We start from the raw sequence: 22,923 nt of genomic DNA on the forward strand, positions 1-22,923 counted from the left end.
GGGACGGGTACTCCCACATGGCCCTCGATTTCAAGTGTTCTGCTGACCTGAAGCATATAAATGCAGTATATGAGGAAGGGCAAGAGAAAAAAAACCTCCCAGCCAGTGTACGCAGGCAGTTGCACAGAGCAGTGAAACCATTAAGACTGAAAATTTCTCTTCTTTAGAAACGAAGCAAGAAGGGACTGCCCAGACGCTACAGACATTCACAAATCATCGTCTCTTTGAAAACTATTGCCGGATTTAGAAGAAAGGGCTTGTTTTTCAACTCCTGATTCTTCATACGCAGGGTTAGCTTTCAAACGAATGTGTTAAATACTTCTTTAAAACAAAATTTAAGCTACTTCCTCTTTGGCCCACCCCTTAAAAACAGTGAAACCCCCTCTACGCTGAGAAAGAACCTCAGGTCAATGGGGAACAAAAAAGAACATGCTGTCTCTTTAAAAAGAAAGAACGAATCCCAGTTGGGAGCGGCCGTCAGTGAAAATGCGATCCAAATTGGCGGTCTGGTGGAAATTCCTCATGGAATATTATGTACAGTTTAAAAACCCTTAGTTGTTTTTTTAATTTTATTTATGAACACCTAGGCAGTGAAAACTGTTATGTTAATACATACATAGACACACCCAAAACATACAAAAATACTATTATTTCAAACTACTAAGAATAGGACAAGTTCAGTTATCTCCATGCTATGACTTTAAGAGCATTACACTGAAACAAACAAGAATTTAAACGACAATTTTTTAATATCCCAGAAATATACCAAAATATACATCTAAGCTTTGGAATTACTGAGGTTAGACTAATGCAAGTGCTGGGTAATCGTACTTAATACACAAGTCTAAGGTTCTGCAGGAAAGAAATTATCTTTGGTATCTGCATCAGGCTAATAATATTAACATTTGGATTTTGCTTTGGGATAGAGCTTGTATGACCCTAGAACCAAACACCCCCCAATCAACTGAGATTAAAAAGATCCATGTAAAAAGTTCCTCCATTTGCAATCCCCCCCCCAAAAGTTAAAAAGTCACAGGCATCTACCTAGCATAAAAGGTTGAGAAATACAATGCATAGTTGCACAGTGGTGCTGCAAAAATAAAAGAAATCTAGAAAAAAGGAACTAGAGGAGAAATGAAAAGCTGCTTCTTCTTCTTTCAGGGATTTCTCACAACAGGACAGCCTCTTCCAAGCAGTGACGGGGGGAGGGGGAAGCTCAGAAGTGCACCTCAGCGTGTATTAATCAACATCACCCAGCCCCCAGAGGGTTAAAGCACCCAGCAGAGCAGCCAATCCTGCACCCAAGTCTTCAGCTCCTCAACCCACCTGCGAAGCCCCCGGCCGCCCCCTCCCAGCGCCCGCGCCCCGGATTTCGCCCCGGGGCGGTGAGTTTCTTCCCTTCCCGGGGCGTTTCGGAGGCCGGGCCCGGGGCATCGGCCCCTCGCCTGGGGCATCGGCCCCTCGCCTGGGGCAGCCCCTGCGGCTGGGGCCCGGGCTGGCCCCCCGGGCCGGCAGCTGGCCGAGACCCTGGCCCCGGCCAGGGCCAGGCTGGCCTCACAGATGGGCTTGGTGCTGAAGACGCCCTTTGTCTTTGGTTTGTTTGTTTGTTTTGAGTTTATACAATCATTAGGAAATCTTTGGTTTTGGCTGGAAATTTTAAAAGAACAAAACAAAACAAAGAAACCGCCCCCTCCCGACTTATAGCAGCCACCGTGACCTGACAAAGCTTCTCTTTCCCATGGGGGTAGGGGAACTACATTCAAATAAAGATGGACCGGGTTAAGGATGCAGCTTCTGGCCAGGCTGGGGAGCGGGGAAGGGATACAGGATTGTCAAATAATAAAGAAGAAAATTAAATATTTGGAGATTTCTTTCTTTTTTTTTCTTTTTTTTTTTTTTTTTTTGGTCATGTTAAAAAGTGAGTAGCGTGTACGCAGCACTGGGCTGAGAGCGCCTCCGGGCCCTGGAGTTCAGCGCGCCCCGGGGCAGCTGCCCGGGGTGGGGAAAGGCAGCGCGGGCGGCCCTGTTCCGCAGAGGGTGGAGGGGAGGGGGCGGATATTCACAGACTAATCAAGAGGACCCCTTGTAACCAAAGGAAATAAGATAAGATTGCAATTTGCCCTCACTTTGCAGTAGCTTTTAAGCAGCGACATTCAGAGGCGTTAGGGGGTCACTCCCCAGGTTGCAGGTCACGGGGTGCTATAGGCCAGAGTTCAGTGTTAATCAGAGGAGGGAGGGCAGGCTTGGCAACTCTGTAGGGTTTGGAGAAAGTTAAAGCAAGTTACTCGGTTACGAGTTAGAAATGAGGTATACGACAGCTCCTGTACCTGTGGCGGATAAACACCCCACACCTACTCACACCTAGCCTTAGACACTACCACAGAGGAAGGAAATGGAACAACGGCACTGGCGGGGACGAAGACGCTACTGCCCGGGTCCTTCCCACAGGCTGCCACACGCGAGGCGCCCCGCAGGGACCGGCGCCGCTCCAGACCTCTTCAAACCCCCCGCGGGCAGCTCCGCAGCGATCCCTTCCCTTCTCCCCCGCCTCGCAGGGAGCCCAGTCCGGCTCCCCGGGAACTGGCGGGGAGCGGCGCTGATCTCCGAGTCTTTCGCATTGCGTTTTCCCCCTGCACTCGCTCGGGTGCAGGAGCACCAGGCTCACCGAGGCCGACACACGGAGAGTGAACGGGGGAAGAACTAAAGGTTTTGTCTCAACTGCCTTGTTCTCAGGACACTGTCACGGGTGCTCTCGTTCCTAAATTGTTTCTCAAGGGGGTTGTGCGACCTCCATGATTTGCCCCTTGGCGTGCCATTTCCAATGTCTTAGGATTCCTTCTGTTTAATAATTTCAGACTTCTATAGCACCGCAACATGCCAGCTTCGTCCGCACACAACGTTATCACATTCAGGGAATAGGGCTTAAGTAGCTGCTGCTACAAAATTCAGCAAAGGCAGTATGAATCCTGAAGTGGGGCCTACAACAGATAAGAGAATTTGGGGAGGAAAGGGGAAGCTAACTTGATAAATTAAGTATCTTAGGGTTTTATGTAAAGCTCTGCCGGAGAACATTCACCAGCAGACGGACACAGTTTTAAGACAGATCAGCATTTTGGTCTGAGCTACTTGACAATGTCCTGTTTGGTAGAGAGATGAAATAAGGCAGAGGGGGTATGTTCCAGTTCTGGGGCTGAGCCTCAGCAGCACTAAGGAACGCCAAAGGGTATCATCTTCCCTCGCCTCCCACAAGCTGTTTCATTTCCTTCCTCAGATTTGTTTTCCTTAAAGCACACCTTGTTTTCCACTTCTTTTGTTCCAAGTGCTCTTTTCTTTGAGAAGTCATTTCTTCAATATCCCTATTACCTATCTATAAATCTAACTAGCTCTTTGAAAAGTCACACAATATTAATACCACTTTTACATAATGTCAGAACAACAATTCTATTAGTAAAGCTTTCAGTGAAGTTCTGCAACCCGATTGGTGTCCGGAGGAAGAGTGGATGGACAACCCACCTTCCTCCCTCCCTTTCTTCACAAGAGCTCACCAAGTTCACTGATAAAACAACTCAGCCCAATAGCACGATACATGAACATGTACAAGGCTACTTTGGGGAGCAAAGAAAGGAGTCTTCAAGGTCCTTCCCTTAAGAGAAAGACCGTACGCAAAAGCCGTTAAACAGACTCTGACCTTGGACTACACTGCTTCCACATTCGAAGGAAAGAAACAGTTTTCCCTGACTGTATCCCAACATCAGCCTAAGACCTGCAGCACTGGGCAAGCCCCACGCGCCGTTCGTCTTCACAGAGCCAAAGCAACTCTATGCAGAAAAGGTGGGAGTACCCACAAGAGATGAGGTCCTTACAGAAAGGGACACTGACCCAAAGCTCAAAAAAACCCCACCCAGCTTTTCCTCTTACCCGCTCTGAGAACAGCAGAGCTGACAACTTATCAGTGCCTTTGGTTCCCTGCGAGGCCACTGGGAATTCTCCCACCCCAGTGGAGTCGAGCTCCTTTAGAAACCCACCTCTCTCGACCGCCACGCGCAGCCAGGCGCACACGCCTGCGCACACACGCACTTGCACACACACCCACGCACACCCCTCCCCTCTTCCCCCACTCCATCGGCCCTGAAGGGAGACGAGGAGGGAGCCTCGGGGTCCAGATGGAGGGGGCTGCAACACCCTCCCAAGGCAATAACCACTCGCTCTTCTGCTACTCCCACCGCAACAGCAAGACATATGCCAGGAGAACGACCCACTCCCTCGCCAACAACCCCTCAAAGCTCCTCTCCCACGACTGTCTCACAGTATTTCGACCCTTTCAGGCGTACCAGCCAGGTGTTAGGAGTAGGTTAGCTTTCACTTCTCAGTTTGGTTTTTTCTTTCATAGTTTTTGGTCTAGACAGGATTAGCATTGCTATTAGAAAAGGAAGTGTTTAAAAAGTTTTCCACCTATTATCAAGCACTACAAGCCCTACATTCAGTAACAAGACACGGGGGATAAAAGGAACCTGTTTCACTTTTGCTCTCCCAGATAGATTAAGATGCGACAACCATTCTTCTCCCTCCCCAAAGTTAAACACAACGGACCCAGGTCAGCTCTGGAGCAGCCCAACTAACTGGATTTACACCACCTAGGTTGATTCTAACCCAGTACAGCCATCTTCTTTCCTCCGAGCCTCCCAGATACGCGTTGCCTCATCTTTAGATCCCAGCGAAGGGCAAGGAAAGGCCAAGAGGGAGGGAAGTGTGCGCACACTCGAAAGGACCCTGAACAGCAACCCAATCAGTAACCTGCATGCCACCACGTGCTGTGCTGCAGATTAGACCACAGATAAACCAACCAAACAACAATCCCAAACCCAGGAGCGACAAAATGTTTCCTTTGGCAAGACAGATACAAGGAAAAAAATTCATGAGCAAACATTTTCCTTCTAACACAGTCAACCCCCTTCTCTGCCCCCAACATCCACCCACCCCCACCCGACCCTATAAAGTTGTAACCTATAAACAGGATCTCAAATACATACAGCATAATCATGTTTATCAATCATAATAAACATCAGTTCAACTAAACTCTACAGCTAGAATTATCTCCACTATTTATAAAGTTTGCTTTTCTCTTCTGATTTTTTCAGTTTAAAACCAGTTCTGCGACAATGCTAAGCTATGCTGAGGTATTTTATGAAGGTGCCAGAAGCCAGCTGCTACCCACAAGTATTGTTCTCAGAGCTGTATGGTGCTACCTTTCGCTGAGGGAAGGAACGAGGAGGGAGAGGGGAGGAGGGAGGGCAGGAGGGAGGGAGGGGGCCCAGATTATTCCAGTTACGGACGGTTCTTAGCAGGGTTTCGCAGAGGGAGCTAAGAGCAGCCCCAAGACAAAGCCCAGTAGTTGCTTTGGTTTTAGGAATTTGGTCAGAAAAGAAGTACTTGGTACGTTCTACAACCTGAACTTCTTTGTCTACTCAACTAAAAGGTGTCTTTTCCCTTCTCCCACAGTTAAATTATTTGTAGATCCAGTGCAAGCTTCCTAACACCCTTCTAACAGCATCCCACGGGGAGTAAAAGCTCAGAGCATGTACCCACTAACAGTGTCCTGGGAGAAGTGGCAGGCAGACCCAATGACGGTAGAGAGGCCGAAAAAAGATCAAGCTCTTTTTCATGCGTTACTGCCTGTGTTTGTCTGTGAAGACATGCAAGCACAGGAATCGCCTCTTTCCATCGTCCCAAAAGCACCGAAACCACTTGCGCTGCCATCCAGGGAACCAGGTACCGTTCAGATCACAGAGCAAAAGATATGAACATGTTAAGAAATTGCAAACCATGAGTCAATAACCGACAAAGCCGCCCCTGTCAAAAATCTTTGAAGTATTGTAGGGGTCTCCCCGCTGGAAAGAAGAGAAAGACTCACGGGCAGCAACAGGAGTGAGACTTAATGACGGAAAAGGCAGAACCTCTGCAAAGTATGTTTCTCGAATTCTGTATTGCTATAGTATTTTGGAAAGGGAGGGAGAAGTAAAAAGAGGTATTGGTTGCAAAAATACAAAGGAATTTGAGTTGGCCATGTGAGGACCGACAACCATAAACCCAGTGGGGGGCAGCGGGTTAGCTTACTCCTTTGGTAACGCTCCACCCTAGGCACCAGTCAGGTGTACATCCAGCAGGCATACCCAGGCCCTGTGGATAAACATCACTTAACTGTTTCAGGCAGATCGGGAATAGTGACTCTTAATAAAGTTAACATGGCAATAAATTGATCTACATTTTAAACTTCTGGTTGAAACCCAAGGATCATTGAAAGTTTGGACGAGACGCGCTGTTTCGTCTGTCCCAAAGCACTGTAATGACTACAAGAAGCTACTTGTCTCTCTAAGATGATTTTGTAAAGTAAACTTTTATCTAAGAAAATATCGGTTGATATTTAAGGTAAATCAGATGTTATTTTGGTTTAGTATCTGTGGTATGGTTCCTGCTGTAACAGGTGTAGTGCTCCATTTATAACAAAAAGAGGGAATTTCTGTTTTAAAGAAAGTTGCTCTGCAGGAATGAGCACAGAGCTAAGGAATTAACACTGCTGTCTCCTTCAGTAACTCAGCTGTGATGAGCCAAAGCACACCGCAAGGCTTACAGAGGTGACATTTAAACATTAGAACAAACCAAAACATTAGGTCATAGTTCCAAGAGAAGTAAAAAAAAAAGATATTTTCTATTACTCACACAATCAGTGGCATGGATGCACACGGAGAATTTTCTCTAATGTATTTTGGTAATAACCATTCTCTTACTGCCCCCTGAACAAAACTGGTTATTTCTATGCTTTTTTTTTTTTAAAGGAATTAATTATCCTAAAAGATTTTGGCAAGACACCAAAAGATCAGAAGTATAAAATTTTTGTCTACAGTTAAAGCTCACTGTAAAGTATGTAAAATTAAAATAAGAAAAGGCGTGAAAGTAGAGGCAGTGGATTGCTCTTGCTCGAATGAAAAGCCATCATACCATGAGAGAGCATTTGTTCTCGTGTGTTAAGATCAGCAGATAGCTTCTTTGCTCACTGTTGGCATCTCCCTGATTAACCTAAAAGGTGCAACAAATCACAAGCTGTAACTCCAAATACATTAGGAGCTATACTGTTTTCACTGAAAATCTCTTTGTCAGCTTGTTCATTTAAAGATAAAATTCAAACTTGAAGCTTCTGATGTCCTAAAAGGTCTATAATTCAAGCCATCAGAATATACGTCTTGCTCTTAATGTTCTGGCATTTTAGTTTTCTCTTACAAGATAACCTCACTAGCACTCAAAATTACTGAGCAACAGCAGCAGCACATTCCTACATGAAGATCCAACTAACTGTCAAGTGTCTTCTCCTTGCTGGTTCAGCTGAAGCACAGTTTTCCCATTCATGGTAAATTGACTTTTTCAATCCTATTTAACTTGCATTTCGACAACTATTTATTGAAGCAGAGGATCTTAAGAAGTAGCGGAACAATGATGTGTCATCACAAGTTACCTGAAGAAAAACAAAAACCTGAAGTAACGCTAGCTTATGGGCTGGGGGGGAAAAAAAAAAAAAAAGCTCTTAAAAATCAGGTACTTGTGTAACAAGCATGGTATCTCCCCAAAAATGTTTTGAGTGCATGCACATACGCACCATCTCAGAGCAACATGATAAAACGTACTTAGACTAACACATACTGCACGCTAACTCAGGAACAAAAGAAATCCTCTTAAGGCGATTTAAATAGACAGATGTGACTCTTGTAAGCAGCCATATCTGTGTGTAGTTTCTATGCGCTCTTCATGAATGATTCTACGATGACTACAGAGAGTGAGTTCTGAGGAGGTCAAGTGTGCTAAAGCCAAACTGGAATACATTTTCCTAACATCAGGAAAAATTTCATCATCAGCCTACATCACCTCATCCTGAAGCCATTTTCTAAATTGTTCTTCCAGACCTTCAGGGCATCTGTATTTGTGTCTCTGTAAATCTCTTGCTTTTTGAGCTAACTGTCCTTGGCTATAATGAGAGTTTTTCACCTTCTCTTTTCCTGCATATGTCCGTTGGCATGCTTGCAACCATGAAAAGCAACCCACACATCTTTAAATACAGAGACACAGAGCTCTGAAAAAGAGATGCTATTCTCCTTTTCTTACAAGCTACAAAATTCCTTCTGGTCCTGGCTTACAAATCAATGCAGGAGCAAATGCACCAGCATACAGCTAGAAGACTGTCTAGAAATGAACATTTGCAGAGAAAATCTTCCCCTAAAAAGCACAGTAAGGATTTAAGACCGTGAGCATAGAACAGAAAATCATCTCCATTCAACATATGAACCCACTAATACTGGAATCAGAGATGTAACCTTGTGTCATTGGAGGGAAAAATCAAATTTGTCTGCTAATTAAATACCCTGGGTCTGTCAGCAAGTTTGTGACAATGTGTCTACTGGGACAATAATTCTCCATTTTCAACAGTCATGAACTCAGACCGTGATCATATTTACTAGGTCTGTATACAATTGTTACTGTCTCTTTTCAGATGCATCAATTTCTTCTGTCAGCATGATTATGATTTAAAAAAGAAACTTCTGCTAAATTCCAGTACACGATCTCATGTTCCTTTCATGCTCTGAAGGAGCATATGCACGCTAACTAGGCAGATGTACACCCGCTGCCAATCTGATTTCTGTCCTGTGCCTAAACACTGGAGGTAGCTAGCATCCATAAGACAAAACGCTGCTAGGGATGAAAAGCAGGCTCCAGGAGCGACAGTCTGGCCTTGGGATGTTTTAGGACAACGAATCAGAGCACACTGGTGATGGATGCCAGGGGATATGTGCTGCTTGGGTATTATGTCAGCTTCTGCAAGCAAAACCAAGCCCTTTCTGGATATGTGGCTACTCTGAGTTTCCAGTTTCTCTCAGAAAAAGACTTGCTAAGAAATTCCCTGGAATCTGGGCCCCAGAGAGGGTGATGGGGTAGAGAGGAGGAGGGTAAGGGGGTATAAGGTGCTCACACCAAAGCCATGTGACCAATGCAAAGGTAGTCAGGAAAAAAAGCAGATTTTTATAATAAATAAACCATCCAAGCTGCATTAGTGTTCCAGATATGTACTCAACAAGACCCTCTCCCAACCACAAACCAGCAAGAATGGGACATGAAAACTCATTCAGACAGCTAATGGCACAGTCTCTTTGAACTGTGGAGAGAGGATTTTACGCTGATTTAAGGCCCACCTTTCTTTGTGTTTCCTAGATATATGCAAGGACCATGCCCCCCCACCCCGCCACAAAACCCTTAGGGAGTAGAGGATACATCGGAGAAAAGACCGATAGTACCCCCTCTTTAACAAAAAAAGCTTCCTGATAAATCGTATTTTTGCCCAGGCGTGAAAGTGAGCAGGAACTTTCAGAGTCAGGAGTGAACATTATAGCTGCAGTTTTCCCCATCCTCTTACTTCACTGAACACAAGTCCCAGGGACTTGCATTCCTTTGGTAGAAACTGTAGTCTGTGCTATGGCCTCCAGACCAACATAGTGGGTACCAGCATCTCCTCTACCACTTCTTCCCTACCTCCCTGAAGCTCACCCACCTATACCTTCTGCTGCTCTGAAGCTATTACTGTGGGCCATTTCCATTTCTGCAGTATTATTCATAGCCCTAAAAGTCTCCTGCACAGCCTGAAGTCATAGAGATGCATCAAAAATACTTAGATTTATCCATACTGGTGGGATGAGTGTGGGACCTGTTGGATAACAATCCCCTGACATTGCCATTCTATTTACACATCAAACAAAAGAAAACAAATTAAAATCAAGTTAAGAGTCTGCCCCAAGGATAACACAAATTACCAACCAAAAAAAAAAAAAAAGATTAAAAACAAGCAGCAACTTTTATATAAAATTAATAAAAACAAAAGACAAATGAAAAAGAAATTGTCAGTAGCATCTATCGCCTCTCTGCATCTGAACTGCACTTATACAAACTAGTCCATTAGTACAGCAGCTTGCTAGAAATTGACTTTGGTTCAAGCTTAGTTTTAAAAAAATAAAACATAAAAAAATCAAAAACACATTAGAAACGGTGGACGGACATTTGTTAGTTTCCCTGCTTGCAGTTCACTAGTTTTGAAGTTTTAGGGATAATTGGTTTAAATATTCAGTAACACAGGAAGGTGGAGAGTTAGAGATGAACAGAGCAAAAACACGGCGGTGGGGGGAGAGATAAGGGGTTCTGCCACTTGAGTGCAAACACAAATCCCACATGCTCAGGTCACAAACCAAAGCATATGTAGAGTTTAAAGTTGCTGCCTTCTGGATCTTGGATGAGAAGCTCCAGGATCCCCCTGAATCATCAACAAAATGAACATAGCTGCATCAGCTCCTTATTTTAGGACACTCCGGTGACAAAAGAAAAGGGGGTGGGGGGGAAAGGGACTCTTCTAATACCCTTGCTAGCTAGAAGTAATTTAGTTTTATACACATGGCAGAAACCTTTAAATCCATCAGGAATGGAAAGTTCAAAGTGAACTGCATTGCAGTGATCCAGTCTTCTCTTTTTAAAAATCTTTTTTTTTGGTTCAGATACTAGATTGTATATTTAAGAATATACAGATCTAACTTCTGTACAGTTCGTTACTCTTCCTCATCCACGTAAATATCCTTTGCTACACCGATCAGAATCAACCTTGAAAAGATCGTTACAGTGGCAGGCAAGCCCCGACACTCTGGTTAGAGATGCTTATTGCCGTTTTTACATAGCTAGCAGCAACACAGCTCAGCAACTACACGAGATCACCCAGGTATGTGCAAAGCCCCAGAGTCAGCTCTATTGTGCCAGCATAAATGATGGCAACTTCTGTTCTCATATTGTTGGCTTCTCTGTTTTGCAGTCAGAAGCACATTTTTACTAAAAAGTTTTTCTAAATACAATGTTGGAAGCATCCGAATTAACAGAAAGGGAATATTGCTACGAATAGGGAGAATCTGACCTTTTGAAATCCTGTACCAATTCACCTGGCGGAAATCTAGGACTGTAAATGCTGCTTTACATACTGCCAATTAGCTTGGCTAACTTGCCATTTTAAAAATATTTGTGTGTGCTCTTAAAAGCAAAATCAAATCAATAGAACAGAAGAGCCATCGGTATGTCACACAATCTAGACTTGGGAGGTCAAGTCCCACTCTCTGAAGTAAAAAGGAACCACGCACACAAAGCTAAGAGCAGAATTTGGCCATTTTGTCTAAATAATTGAGAGAAGGAGAAGTACAGTTCGGAACTAATTCCTACCCCTGCTTAAAAAGCATAGACCAGCCTGGAAGTTTGCACACAATGATCTCTACTGCTACACTGAGCTTCCTGCGCAAACGATGAACGTAAATTCTTCTGACCCCTACAAGTAACCATTGGACAAATTCAAGGATGAGGAAACTGTTCAGAACGTTCCCAGAAGATTAGGACAGGAAGTCTATTTGTGCTCCATTCTTCCTCTCCACCCTCCCGCCCTCCCCCCGTGGCGTGGGAGCTCGCTGAAAATAATCCAGGAGCAAAAGACAAACGCGTCCAAACTATATATATAAAAATAATAATAATAATAATAATCATAATAATAATAGAGATACACCAGTAATACAGGCCTGCCTAAATTGTACCAGTTAAGAAAGGAACCCCCAACACGATTGATACGATTATAAACACCTTGTATGACATAATGGCCTGTACAACAGACCTATAAAATGATAATTAAAAAAGAAAGATATTTAGACCAAAAAGAAACAAGAAATCCCCTTCCTATGTTTGAACTGATAACCCACCTTAACTTGTCATTGTGACTGCTGGAAATGATAAGTAGTCCTTTCACTTTTTTTGTGTTTTTTTTTTTTGTTTTTTTGTTTTTTGTTTTTTTTACATTTTTGGTTAGAAAGTTCTCCGATCCATGAAGCGATCCTGAAAAGACAGTGTTTATTATAAAATTAGGCAAATGTCTGTCCCAGCTTTAAATCCTTCCTGTTTTGCTTTTGTTTTTTATATTTTTCCTTCTCTCCCTTGTCCCCAGCAACACGGCGAGAGGATGCCCATCACATTTTCAGTTTATAAACCCCGCTGGCAGCCAATCCCACCGCACAGTGAAACAGGCTGCTGGCAGCACAGCTCAGCCCGGCTCACTGTGCCTTGGAGGCAGTAGTGGTGGTGGACGTGGCCCCGCTTGCAGAGGCCACCGTGAGGAGAGAGTTCTGGATGGACTCGGCTGAGGTGGAGGTGGCATGAAGGCTGGCGACTGGTCCAGAGGCCCCTGCGGAGGCTGCAGCTGCAGAGACCAAGCTAACCGGGTTGCTGGTGAGCAGAGAAAGGTTCTGAGGGTTCAGGAACAGAGGGGCAGTTACGATGTTAGGAGTACCTCCAGCATTGGCAAACACCAAGTTTCCAGTTGCATCCAGTGATGTTATTGGAAGAGAGCCACCAGATGCAAGAGCTAAAAAAGGGAAAATTGAGCAGGGAGGAGATAACATTAGCAGTAAGCAAAAATGCAAAATGTGCTTAAAAGCAACTGGTCTCTGCATTTTCCTTTCTCTGATACGCGTGCTCTCTATACCAGCAACGACAGTCATCTCATCACAGGTTGTTTTTTACAAAAACAACTCTCTATGAGGAGTGGACAAGACCTTGCAGGTACTAAAATGCCTCTGTCATCTGCTCCTAAACTAATTCCATCATGCCTTTCTTCAGATTTTTATGCGCAATCCTGGTCTATGTTTCCTGCCACAGAAAACCTATACATTCAGGCAACCTGTACTGGAAAGGGTTGAGATGAATGTTCATGTGAAATGACAGCCATCTCAAGATAAAGAAAGTCATGCAACCTTGAGCGTAACACTTTAAATGTTGACATACGACCACTGTTACAACTTACTCTGACCGGTCTACAGGGTTCAGTCTGCCTTAGATTATGATCTCCTAAATTTAGCTGTGGCATTTTACAAAATGGTTCGTTCTTGTACCCTGGAAACAAGATTTGTTAAGCTAGTTTAGAGGATATTTGAATACATAGGTTAGCTAGCTCTTTAGGCACTCGCATGATGTAGTTTTTACAGATGACGCACTATGAACTGAGAGCAACTCTTGCTAAAGTCAGTAGAAACTTCAGGCTGCGTGGCACTTTCAAAATAAATCTTTACTCCTCTGAATAAGGATTTATGGATTTAAAGTTCTACATAAGGACTTCAGGAGCTAGAATGTTTGTTGTGGGTTCTTTTTAAATACACATGAGGACATGTCTTACGTGGGGACTGCCCTCCTAACAGACCTCAAAACAGCGCAACTCTGCTCAAGCTTATGCTAGAAGAGGTATAAAAAGCAAATCTCTAACCTGCTGGAGATACCTGCCAATGGGTGGAGGATAACAAAATAAATTCCAGATCACATTCAATATCTTAAATGCCTCCTGTAAATCTCTACAAGGTCATACACAGTTCTAATCCCCTTTCTGAAGTTGTATCTGCTCTCATCTCTGTGATACATAAAATGTACTTGCGCATTTGAATTTTGTAAAACCTTTACTCCTATAACATTTATGTACAGTGCTGAGGAGTCAGTGTTCTTTTTTGACAGAGAAAAACGAAGCACGTAAACTCAAGTTGTATGACAGAGATGCATTAAAAAGAATACTACTGACCTTGAATAGTTGCCAGTGTACTGTTGCTCATCAAGGCTGGGCTGAGAGCACCACCTAATGTCCCTGGATTGAGACTGAGTAAGGCACCTCTGCAGGAAGCAAGATCATGGAAGAAGAAACAAAGACAAAGGGAAGGAGTGTTACTTTTAAGAAAAGGTTGTCACTGCTCAGAAGTACACCATCATATTAAAAAAAAGGGGGGGGAAGACCAGATATTAAGGGTTAATTTTAGTTTATTTTAGTTTTTCCTTCACAATGCCTTGAGTAGATGTTGCCTATCAGCTGTGTGATTAGCGACATGCCTGAAGTACAGGCACTGTAAATACGTGACTTTTATTGATTGTTGCTGTAAAATATTCTTGTAAAATATTTTGGGGAAACTGCCAGTCATTAGAGAGCTACCATCATCTCCCCAAATTCAGATAAGAAAGATGTAAATCATGAGGAATTGAAGAAATAAAGAGTCATCTCTCAGCGCAACGTTTTTAAAACTAAAACTTCAACAATATATCATCATGCGTCTTTTACAGCTTCTTGCTCATGATGGAGAAATGAATACAGAGGTGTGAAGTGGGTCTAGGCTAGCTCTCCATTTTACAATTAGTAGAACAGATTCTATGATTCACTGGTAAGTTGCAGCTCTTAAGTCAAGCTCTGCAGTGGGATGGATGACTTAGCAAATCACAACATTGCTGCAATACAGCTTTTTCATCTGTAAAATGAAAACAACATTTGTGTGCATTGATGGGAACGGCCAATTACCATCTATAAGTAAACCTTCAGAATTTGAGATAAATGACACTAGAATCACTAAGTGAGCTACCAGAAAAAAGTGATACATAAAAGCCCATACAATTCATCCCAAGAATTCTCCTTCTCTCTTCTGTCACTTCACCTAAAAGGGTGTGAAAAATTCATCCTTACCCAGCTGCAAACTGCGAGGATGCCATCAAGCCTGGGTTTAGTCCTGCTGCAGCAGCCATGGCAGCAAGACTTGCATTTGCAGGCAACTGTGCAGCTCCTTGTAACGCGGCTGCTGCCGCTGTTTGCAACCCTGATGCCGTTACCATCACCTGGCTGGTCCCAAGAGGGGAGGACAAGGGAGTGGAGGTTGTCTGTGTTGTGCTGGTCTCACTGGCACTGGATGCCTCTGAAGTGGAGGCTGAGGCAGAAGGGGAAGGACTCAGGGAGGGTGATGTCACTGCTGAAGAAGCTGGAGGTGCTGTTGAAATCACTGTTGCCGTGTTGTTGGAGGTGGTTTCTGTTGTGCCTAGAAGATTGATTCTGGTTAGATCAGTAAAAAACACAGATATGACTGAACAGAAACCACTACCCACCTGAACTGAACTGCACATCCAACTGAAAAGGAGACAAACACACATTTCTGTGGGACCAAGAAGCACCAAAAGCCTAAATGAGAAGCTCAGATTACACTGAAATGATACTTCCAAGAGGAGGCTGAGGAGCTCTAGAATCTAGAAGCTAGCAGTGGAACATAGCATATTTCATTCCAGCATCACCTGTGACTTTATCCCCAGAAAAGTCAACTGAATGGTCACAAAGACTGAAGTTTCCTAGTGGAGTAACAAGGAACAATGACAAGACTGTCCTGGGATACCAGTGTGACCTTTTGAAAAGCTTAAAAAGGGAAAATGGTAGAGGTTAATGTGGGGCAAGGGAAAACAGCCCTTACCTGTGACTGACAGACTAGTTACAGCAGGACTGGTCAGAGGGAGCACAGGATTGACAGTCAGGGTTGTAGCTGCACTGCTAGTCACAAGGCTTGGCGTGGTTGCCACCTGGAGGTCAAAAAAGAATACAACTGCTCAACTGTTAAAAGACAAAAAGAGTTAGCTACTAGACCTGGATTTCTTTCTTTCCATCCTCAGCTGAGGAAGTCATCAGGGAAAACACTGCATATAAACTAACTTTTTTGTAATTCCATTACTTTATCATTCAGTGGACCAACCATAGTACTTTCTCTAATTACCAGCAATATCTTTATTCTTAATCATTCAGTAATAGAAGGGAGGTACATCCATTACATCCATACTGTCTCAGGACTTCAAGTTAGCCCTCCCTCTCTGCCTCCTTCCAAAGACAGCACCATGTTTTAATAGAGTCACTCTTACAGAAAGAGTTACAAAATTTGTTGTTTCTGCATGGGATTTTTTTCTTGTTTAAACATCTTTTCAGCTGCAAATCTCTTTCTCTGATGAAATTATTTAAATGCCCCAGCATTACCAAAGGTATTTAGGGTAATGTGTTTACATGGATAAACAGAATAACATTTCACTTTTACTCAACCAAACTGTAAGCTCTACTTTGATAAGTTTCCTTGTGCCAGAGGAAGGATCTCTGAATTTTAAAACATTCAAATGGCATTAGCTAATTTTACTTGGGGATAATTTATTACAAGAAAGCTACAATAAACTGAAGACATTACAGACAAAAAAACACCAAAGATTTAAGGCTGGAGGAACTAGCTTATGAGGAAAAATGAAATATAAGAAGAGAAAGGACTTTTTATGGACAAGAAATGGTGTCCAACGGTAATATTTGAAGGCTGTTATACATCAATGAGAGAAATGAATCCTTTAGAATTGCCCAAGAGAACATAGCCAAGGATATAGGCTAAAACCTTCCTCCTTTCCCCTCTCTTACCTTAAGTTTATTATCAGAGAAATCTCTCTCATGCTGCGTATCCTCTTATAGGAAGTCAAATGCTTCATGCATTTTAAACAAGACTGGGGCAACTGGGACAGATGTAAAAGCTTTCTGCCCATCTCAAATGAAATAAAGAAGAGCTAGATACATAGTATACCTCCCACAAATGCAGCCCAGGCATCCTATCTGTCATCTGTCCACCGAACAGTTAAGGCCAAGGTCACAATCCATATTTCAGGGCAGTGAACGACCTAGAATTAATACAGCTAACCCCATGGTTACAATGACAAACTTCAGCCAATGCAAAAGTAGGCTGCTATCAAAAGGAGCACTCCCTTCCAATCCTGCTTCAGAGCCCTAGCACTGGTGCAGCCAGGCTACAAGTCAGATGGGTTACCTAGCCCTGCTGAAAATTCATCATTGCTCTTCACATGGTTAATTTGCAGTCAAACCAGTAAACTAAGCCCAATCATCCTATGGACACATAATCTCCGGAGCTGACACAAGGAACCACCAAAGCACAGTCAGTGAAGGCTAGGGGCAGCAGGGCTGGAACATCCACTTGAGTGCTAGCACAGTCTTAAGAGAAGCTTACAATGAGTGAAAAAGCTTAGCGAAACATCTTTGAAAAAATGGAGACTGTGGTTAACACCTCAGTTTCTTACATACAATGGCAGTTTATAATAGAAGGGAAATTTATGTAGGAAAGCTTTCTTAAGCTGCAGTCTGAATAAATTTGCATGTTTACTAAACCACACTATCATAAATCTCCCTATGTTCTGCTCTGGTAGCAAGGCATGCAACCTTGCTTTCCAATTCAGAAAAAAAAACCCAAAAAACCAAACCAAACAACTAAGTACACTTAACACATCCCTTCCCCTGAAACAAAAGGTTGCATGCACACATCCTGAGACAAGGATGAGGGGAAAGAATGACATGTCACCAAAATTAATGATTTAATGAAGTACTGGAAGATAGTAGCTACTACAGTGATGAGGGTGGAATAAATACTACAAAAGGACAGCTACAGGCTACGTAAATTCCACCACATATTAGCATAGCTGCTATGAAATCTAATAGCTACTGTTTCTATTTATGAAAACAGACCTCCATGGACATTGGTAGCAAAGGAGCTGAAGGAACCTTGATGCATGTGTTTTGTTACTCTTATTTTCATGAAGTTTGTGTTTACCTGAGGCAAATACAAGTGTGGGAAATTAATTACATGAGTATTAGCTAAATTGTTCCTTTGTTCCATGTCTTTTTTTACATAAATCATTCTTGACTAAAAGCGATGACAACAACAGTATCAATGGATTTGTGTGACTTAAGTCTCCAAATGATATGCTTTACTGCTTCTCATCTACTTATCAGAGCAGCCAAAATAAGGGGGGTGGGATGTGTAGAGCTGTTAAGCATTTTTTTATTACTATTATTTTACAAAAGAAGTCTGGGCAAGAGAGAAAATCCAGATATAAACTGGAGTAAGTATCTGGCATATTTTCAAAGCAATAACCCCAACTGCAATTTGCTAGTCAGAATATTTACTCACGAGCTGACTAAATAAAACACCCAAACTGAAGGCCCAACTAATGCCTGATTTGTAAGCATTTTCTCTCTTATATAGTACGCAAGTAGGATATTTAAAATGCCAGTAAAATATAAGTTTGTGAGAACAAGTCTGTGTAGAAAGAAGGTGTAGCATGTGCAAGTTCCACAGAGAGCACAGTAGAACTATCTCTTCCAGTGATCTTTGTCAACACAGTTTCTTGATTCTTACCAGTGAGGTTGGGCAAGGGAAAATTGCTTTGATGGGCGAGCTGCTGGTTCCACCACTGCTGGGTGGGTTGATCCTTTTCTCCTTCTGGCGCCGGTTACAGAACCAAACGCGGATCACCTCCTTCTCCATGTTTAGCTGGTCAGCTATCATGGTGATCTCATCCGAGGTAGGCTTTTGGTTCTGAGAAAAGGAAACAGTACTTGAAAGGCTGTGAAATGACCTGAAGTTTTACGTTATAGCTTCTTCACTAGGCAGAAATCTGGATGGGCCATTTATATCCAGAATCTGGCCAGTGGTGCAGTAGAGATAGACCATAATAGATACTTCTGCCCTCCATTTTCCTAGTTACAGGAACATTTCTACTAATAGTAAGCTGTGTTCCTCAGAGGTGGGTGATGAAGACTAAACTCGCATGCTTCTTTTTGAGAGAAGGGATCTGACTTGTGAGTTAATCCTTCAAGGAATTCTAGACCTTGATAAGGAAATCTTTCTTTCAGCATCCCTTGAATAGGAGAGATTAACTATAGCAATAGCCAAATGAACCCCAAGTTGCCTAGTCCTATAATGAAAGACAGGTAGATTGAACGGGCTACTTACAGAGGCTATCTGCCCATACAGCTGCACAAAGTATCTAACAAGAGTAACATAAGGCCAGCTAAAAACCTCACATTGTGTATGTTCAGACTGTCACCCCATTTATCCATCCTCAGAAAGGGGAATGTTTTTTTCTTCTTTTTGATGTGCAGAATATCAAGCTTAGACCTATGGCTCAGTATCTTGGAATGTGAAATCACAAAGTCAGTGAACTGCAAGAATCAATGAGTTTTTTTGAGGGGTTTTGTGTTCTTATTCTTTTTTTAAAGTGTAGTAGACGTTGATGCGTGCTGCTTGGCACAGCCTTTGTATTCACCTTGTTTAGTACAAGCACATTCCTAAACAGCACAGTAACGGGTTCACTCTAACAGATATGATCGTTAAGCAAAGTTTCTCATTTCTTCATAGGCTGAGCAGAGCAACATGATTACTGACCTCCAGGAAACTCTTCTCTAAGGCCACACGTATGTTGGTCTCTATGCTGGTGCGTTTCTTCCTCCTACGGTTCAAGCCTTCGATCCCCAGCCCTGGAGAATTCAGGGCACTTGGGCTGGAGAGAGTTGAATCAGATGAGAGGTTTTCTGAAAAAAGAAAGTAACACAAATCAGGAGATTTTATTTGAATGCAGTGCAGTCTAATGCAAGTGTTCTTCACCTGTGCAAGGTATGTTAAAACTCACTCTGTATCTATTCCAGATATATAGAGATTTCTGAAGGTCACATGCATTAATTGCTGTACTTGCAAATTACAAAATATACTTTAAACTTAAAAGTTACAAGTAAGCCCAGAGGGCGCTCTCTGCTCCTGTATGCTACCACAGTATCCCTTTTATAACACCTATACAAATTTCTGTCTCCCTTATCTCATTCCACCCCACGCTCATTCACTGCAAGTCACAGCTTAAAGAAAAAAAGGAGTAACTGATATCCATGAGCCACAGCTGTAAGTTACAGGCGATTAAGAAAAAATCTGAGCAGCCTGAAATTTTTTACCCCCTCTGCAATATAGGAGAGGAAGTTCATAGCCACCTTCACAGTGTTCAAACTCTTCTCTCTGGAGATCTTAGCAGACACTCAGTGCTATGCAGTTCCACCAAACAGCCTACTCAGCTAGCATCTCCCCCTCCTTAGCTTCACTAGGTCTCTAGCTGTCAACCCCTAATCCTGTCTTTTTGGCTCCACAGAAGAGCAAAGAGAGAACACACTTGACCCCTCTTTGTAGCAGAAAGTGAAAAATAACGAACAGGCAGATTCCAGCAGAGAATTTAAACAAAATGATTAATTATGGCTGGAGATCCCTCATTGCACTGGGGTTTGTGGGTGATAAGCAGGTGTCAAAGTTCACAATGCCTAAGACCATTCTGGTAGGCTCAAATGGGCAAGTACATTCAGTTCATTATTTTCTAGATTTTTTTTCTTCAGTAATGGCACCCATAAATGTGCTGAAAGCCCTCTCCATCTTGAAAACCTCACAGAACAAGCTCTGAGTTCTGTAACAATAAATTCTCCAACACTCCAATGTAACATAATGGAAGGGATCATCGGTATGTTTCTCCCGCCTGCTTTTACCTAAAAGTAGCCTTTAAAGTCACCTGAATCTTTCTTCCAAAGATTTTAATGAAACTGAATCAGAGCCAAAGACAATGGTTCCCAACTTCCAGGCTGTGAAGGACCCTGGCCCTGTTTGCAGTTCTTAACTTTACAGATCCACGTATTTCTTCAGGCTAGCAGGAAAAACAAACTATGACATTCCTTGCAGCACTGGACTCATCCAGTGTTGCTGGAAGGTTTGGGGACCACTGGCCTGTGGACTAGAGCACTCAGTGTGAAGATCTTTATGTTTTCTATCACAGATCTAAACTACCTAAAGATAATCCCTGTCAGCACAACAGAGCGACACTTCCTTGTTTCAATGCAGGACAAATTTTCAACACTGCATCCAATTACTTTCAAAATTTCAGAGAATACTGTAGGCGTCAGCATAAAGCTCTCTTCGTTTTGGTAAAAATAGGAAGGCACACACCGTCGCTGCCATCTGTTTAGCAGATCCATCAGTTTTATACTAGGTACAGTTGTATACTTGGAAGGAAAAACTGGCTGACAGCGCTATTAAACACTTTCTATCCTAACACCACCATCCAAGCCCCTTTTGCTGGTGGAAAAAAACAGAAAGAAAACAAAAAAGGAACTCTACCAACATTGGCATTGTGAATAACTTATCTCCCAGGAAAAAACAATTCTGAAAGGAAAAAGCAAAACCTAACCCACAAAAAACTCTTCCTATGGGGAGAAAGAGAGCGTTTATACGGACCCTTGGAGAGAGTTGGAAAGAATGCACATAGGGGTGTGGGAGGAGATGAATGCAATAAGCTCTGCCTACTGAAACAACAAACACCATGCAACCCTCTCTCTACTACACATCTGAAAAAGAAAGCTAGAAGAGTATTAGCAGTTATATGCATTAACATACATGAAGGAGGAAAACCATGACACATATTATACCTCATCCCATGCAATTATTCAGCTGGCTGCAGAACACAATTCTGAAAGTTCGTATTGGAACGATTTTGAATGTGTATGGGCACATGAAAAGGGAAGTATGGACACTTATTCCTACACCCTTGTTCGTCCCATGGACAGTTACAAAGATTGGTGGCTTCATAAAACCATAAGGGCACAAAAGAAGCAGTTTTTCAGGGTTTTTCAGAATCCTACTGATTTTGGTAGGCTGGTGAAGAAATACACAGACTCATTCACCTGCATCATTGAGCCACTTTTCCAGAAGTGGCTTTAACTTGCACATGTTCTTAAAGCTGAGGTTCAAGGCTTCAAAGCGAGAGATGGTAGTTTGGCTGAAGTCATTTCCATAGAGTTTGCCCATAGCGAGCCCAACATCACCCTGGACAAAGAAAGAGAAAAAAGGGATTCACTAACATAGGCACTTCCAAAGCAAGGAATCCTATCACATTCTTGTGTTCTCTTAGTGACTCCACTGCTGCGTGGGATTTCAGTTTCACAGAAACTTGCTCAGCGCTACCAAGATTCATGCTAAAGCAAATAATCATAAAGAAATGTCAAACCTCAGTCAGTTTAACCATGTAACTCTTTCCAGGAAATCCCTGATGCTTTGTCTTCTTTGCAGTATCATTGAGCAGAACATTCCACTGAATATTAACTTGTAATTTTTTTCTTAGTTCTTTAAAATAAGTAAAGGCCAAGCTCTCTTTAAGAGCAGATTTAAATATCTGCATATTTCACACCAAAGAAGAAAAGTTCAAATAAGCAGAAATGCAGTGAATTCATGTTCTCAAATTAGTAGAAAAACACTCTTGAAAAGATGTCTATAAACATATATCACATTTAAATAGATGCAAAAATATTCTTATCTGAACTTTTAGTCTCTTCTGAGGTTCAAACCAAACTTCTCCCCACAGATACACATTTCAAAGCGGACAAGAAGTTGAACCATTTCAAATAATGATTAACTGGAGTCTTCACTACCATTACCCATCTGCCAAAAAGCTATCCAGAAGATTTACAGACAGATGATCTCGTCTTTACATCTGTTACTGCTTTTCAAAACTCAGTTTTAGCTAGCTATCAGATATTCTGCTTATCCTAATACCTATACGTATATACATCTCTATGTAGTTTACACTTGGAAAGTCTCGTTTAAAAAAAAAAAAAATCAATCCATTCTCGATTGTGGCCATTAGAAACACCATAATGTTTTCTTGTTTTGTTTTAAAGCTGGAAGGTCCTGCCCTTTGAAGAAATGTAATTATTTTTTAAGTATGGTATTTGGTCTAAAGTAATTTAATTTAGATTTTTATTTTTTAACACAAAAAAAGAATGAAAACTCTAGAAGAAGGGACTGAAAAGCTTGAGCATAGTTAGTAAGAGTTTAATTGCAAGTGGGTTAGTTGGATTGTGCGTAAAGCTTGCTTTCTTTCCTTTTAGGTCAGAGCCATGACCACAGCTTGACACAAGTATACTAATAGCATGCAGAGTGTCCACATCCAAGCGAGGAAGAAACAGCCTTTGGTAAGCTTAGTAAATTGTGCAGGTTGCATAAAGAAAACAATTTCCTTCCCAGAAGAAGACCAGAACAATTGGTTTGTACACCCTTCAATCAGAGGAAACATGTGGGAACTCACATTTATACCTCTACCCATATGCCAGGATTCTGTGCATTTTAAAACTCATAAATCATT

The 22,923-nt window shown here is 42.4% G+C and overlaps 1 protein-coding gene across 12 annotated transcripts in view; it reads right to left on the reverse strand.

Annotated features, from left to right (window-relative positions):
* POU2F1 (POU class 2 homeobox 1) overlaps nucleotides 1-22,923 on the reverse strand; it is a 123,200-nt gene that overhangs the window by 2,013 nt on the left and 98,264 nt on the right. For 11 of the 12 annotated variants that reach the window (XM_087758005.1, XM_087758003.1, XM_087758008.1 and 8 more), the window contains 7 exons: nucleotides 21,467-21,608; nucleotides 19,146-19,291; nucleotides 18,117-18,296; nucleotides 15,363-15,468; nucleotides 14,594-14,939; nucleotides 13,670-13,758; nucleotides 11,811-12,469 (listed from right to left, as the gene is read on the reverse strand). In XM_087758005.1, coding sequence (XP_087614131.1) covers nucleotides 12,159-12,469; nucleotides 13,670-13,758; nucleotides 14,594-14,939; nucleotides 15,363-15,468; nucleotides 18,117-18,296; nucleotides 19,146-19,291; nucleotides 21,467-21,608 — 1,320 coding nt within the window. In that variant the 3' untranslated portion in view covers nucleotides 11,811-12,158. Of the gene's footprint in view, nucleotides 1-11,497; nucleotides 12,470-13,669; nucleotides 13,759-14,593; nucleotides 14,940-15,362; nucleotides 15,469-18,116; nucleotides 18,297-19,145; nucleotides 19,292-21,466; nucleotides 21,609-22,923 lie in introns of those variants that run through there. The other variant, XM_087758004.1, reaches the window with a different exon arrangement.

The sequence above is a fragment of the Nipponia nippon genome, unplaced genomic scaffold (genome assembly GCF_047370975.1).
Source record: "Nipponia nippon isolate SJK-2023a ecotype South Korea unplaced genomic scaffold, ASM4737097v1 scaffold_2, whole genome shotgun sequence".
Taxonomy (NCBI): domain Eukaryota; kingdom Metazoa; phylum Chordata; class Aves; order Pelecaniformes; family Threskiornithidae; genus Nipponia; species Nipponia nippon.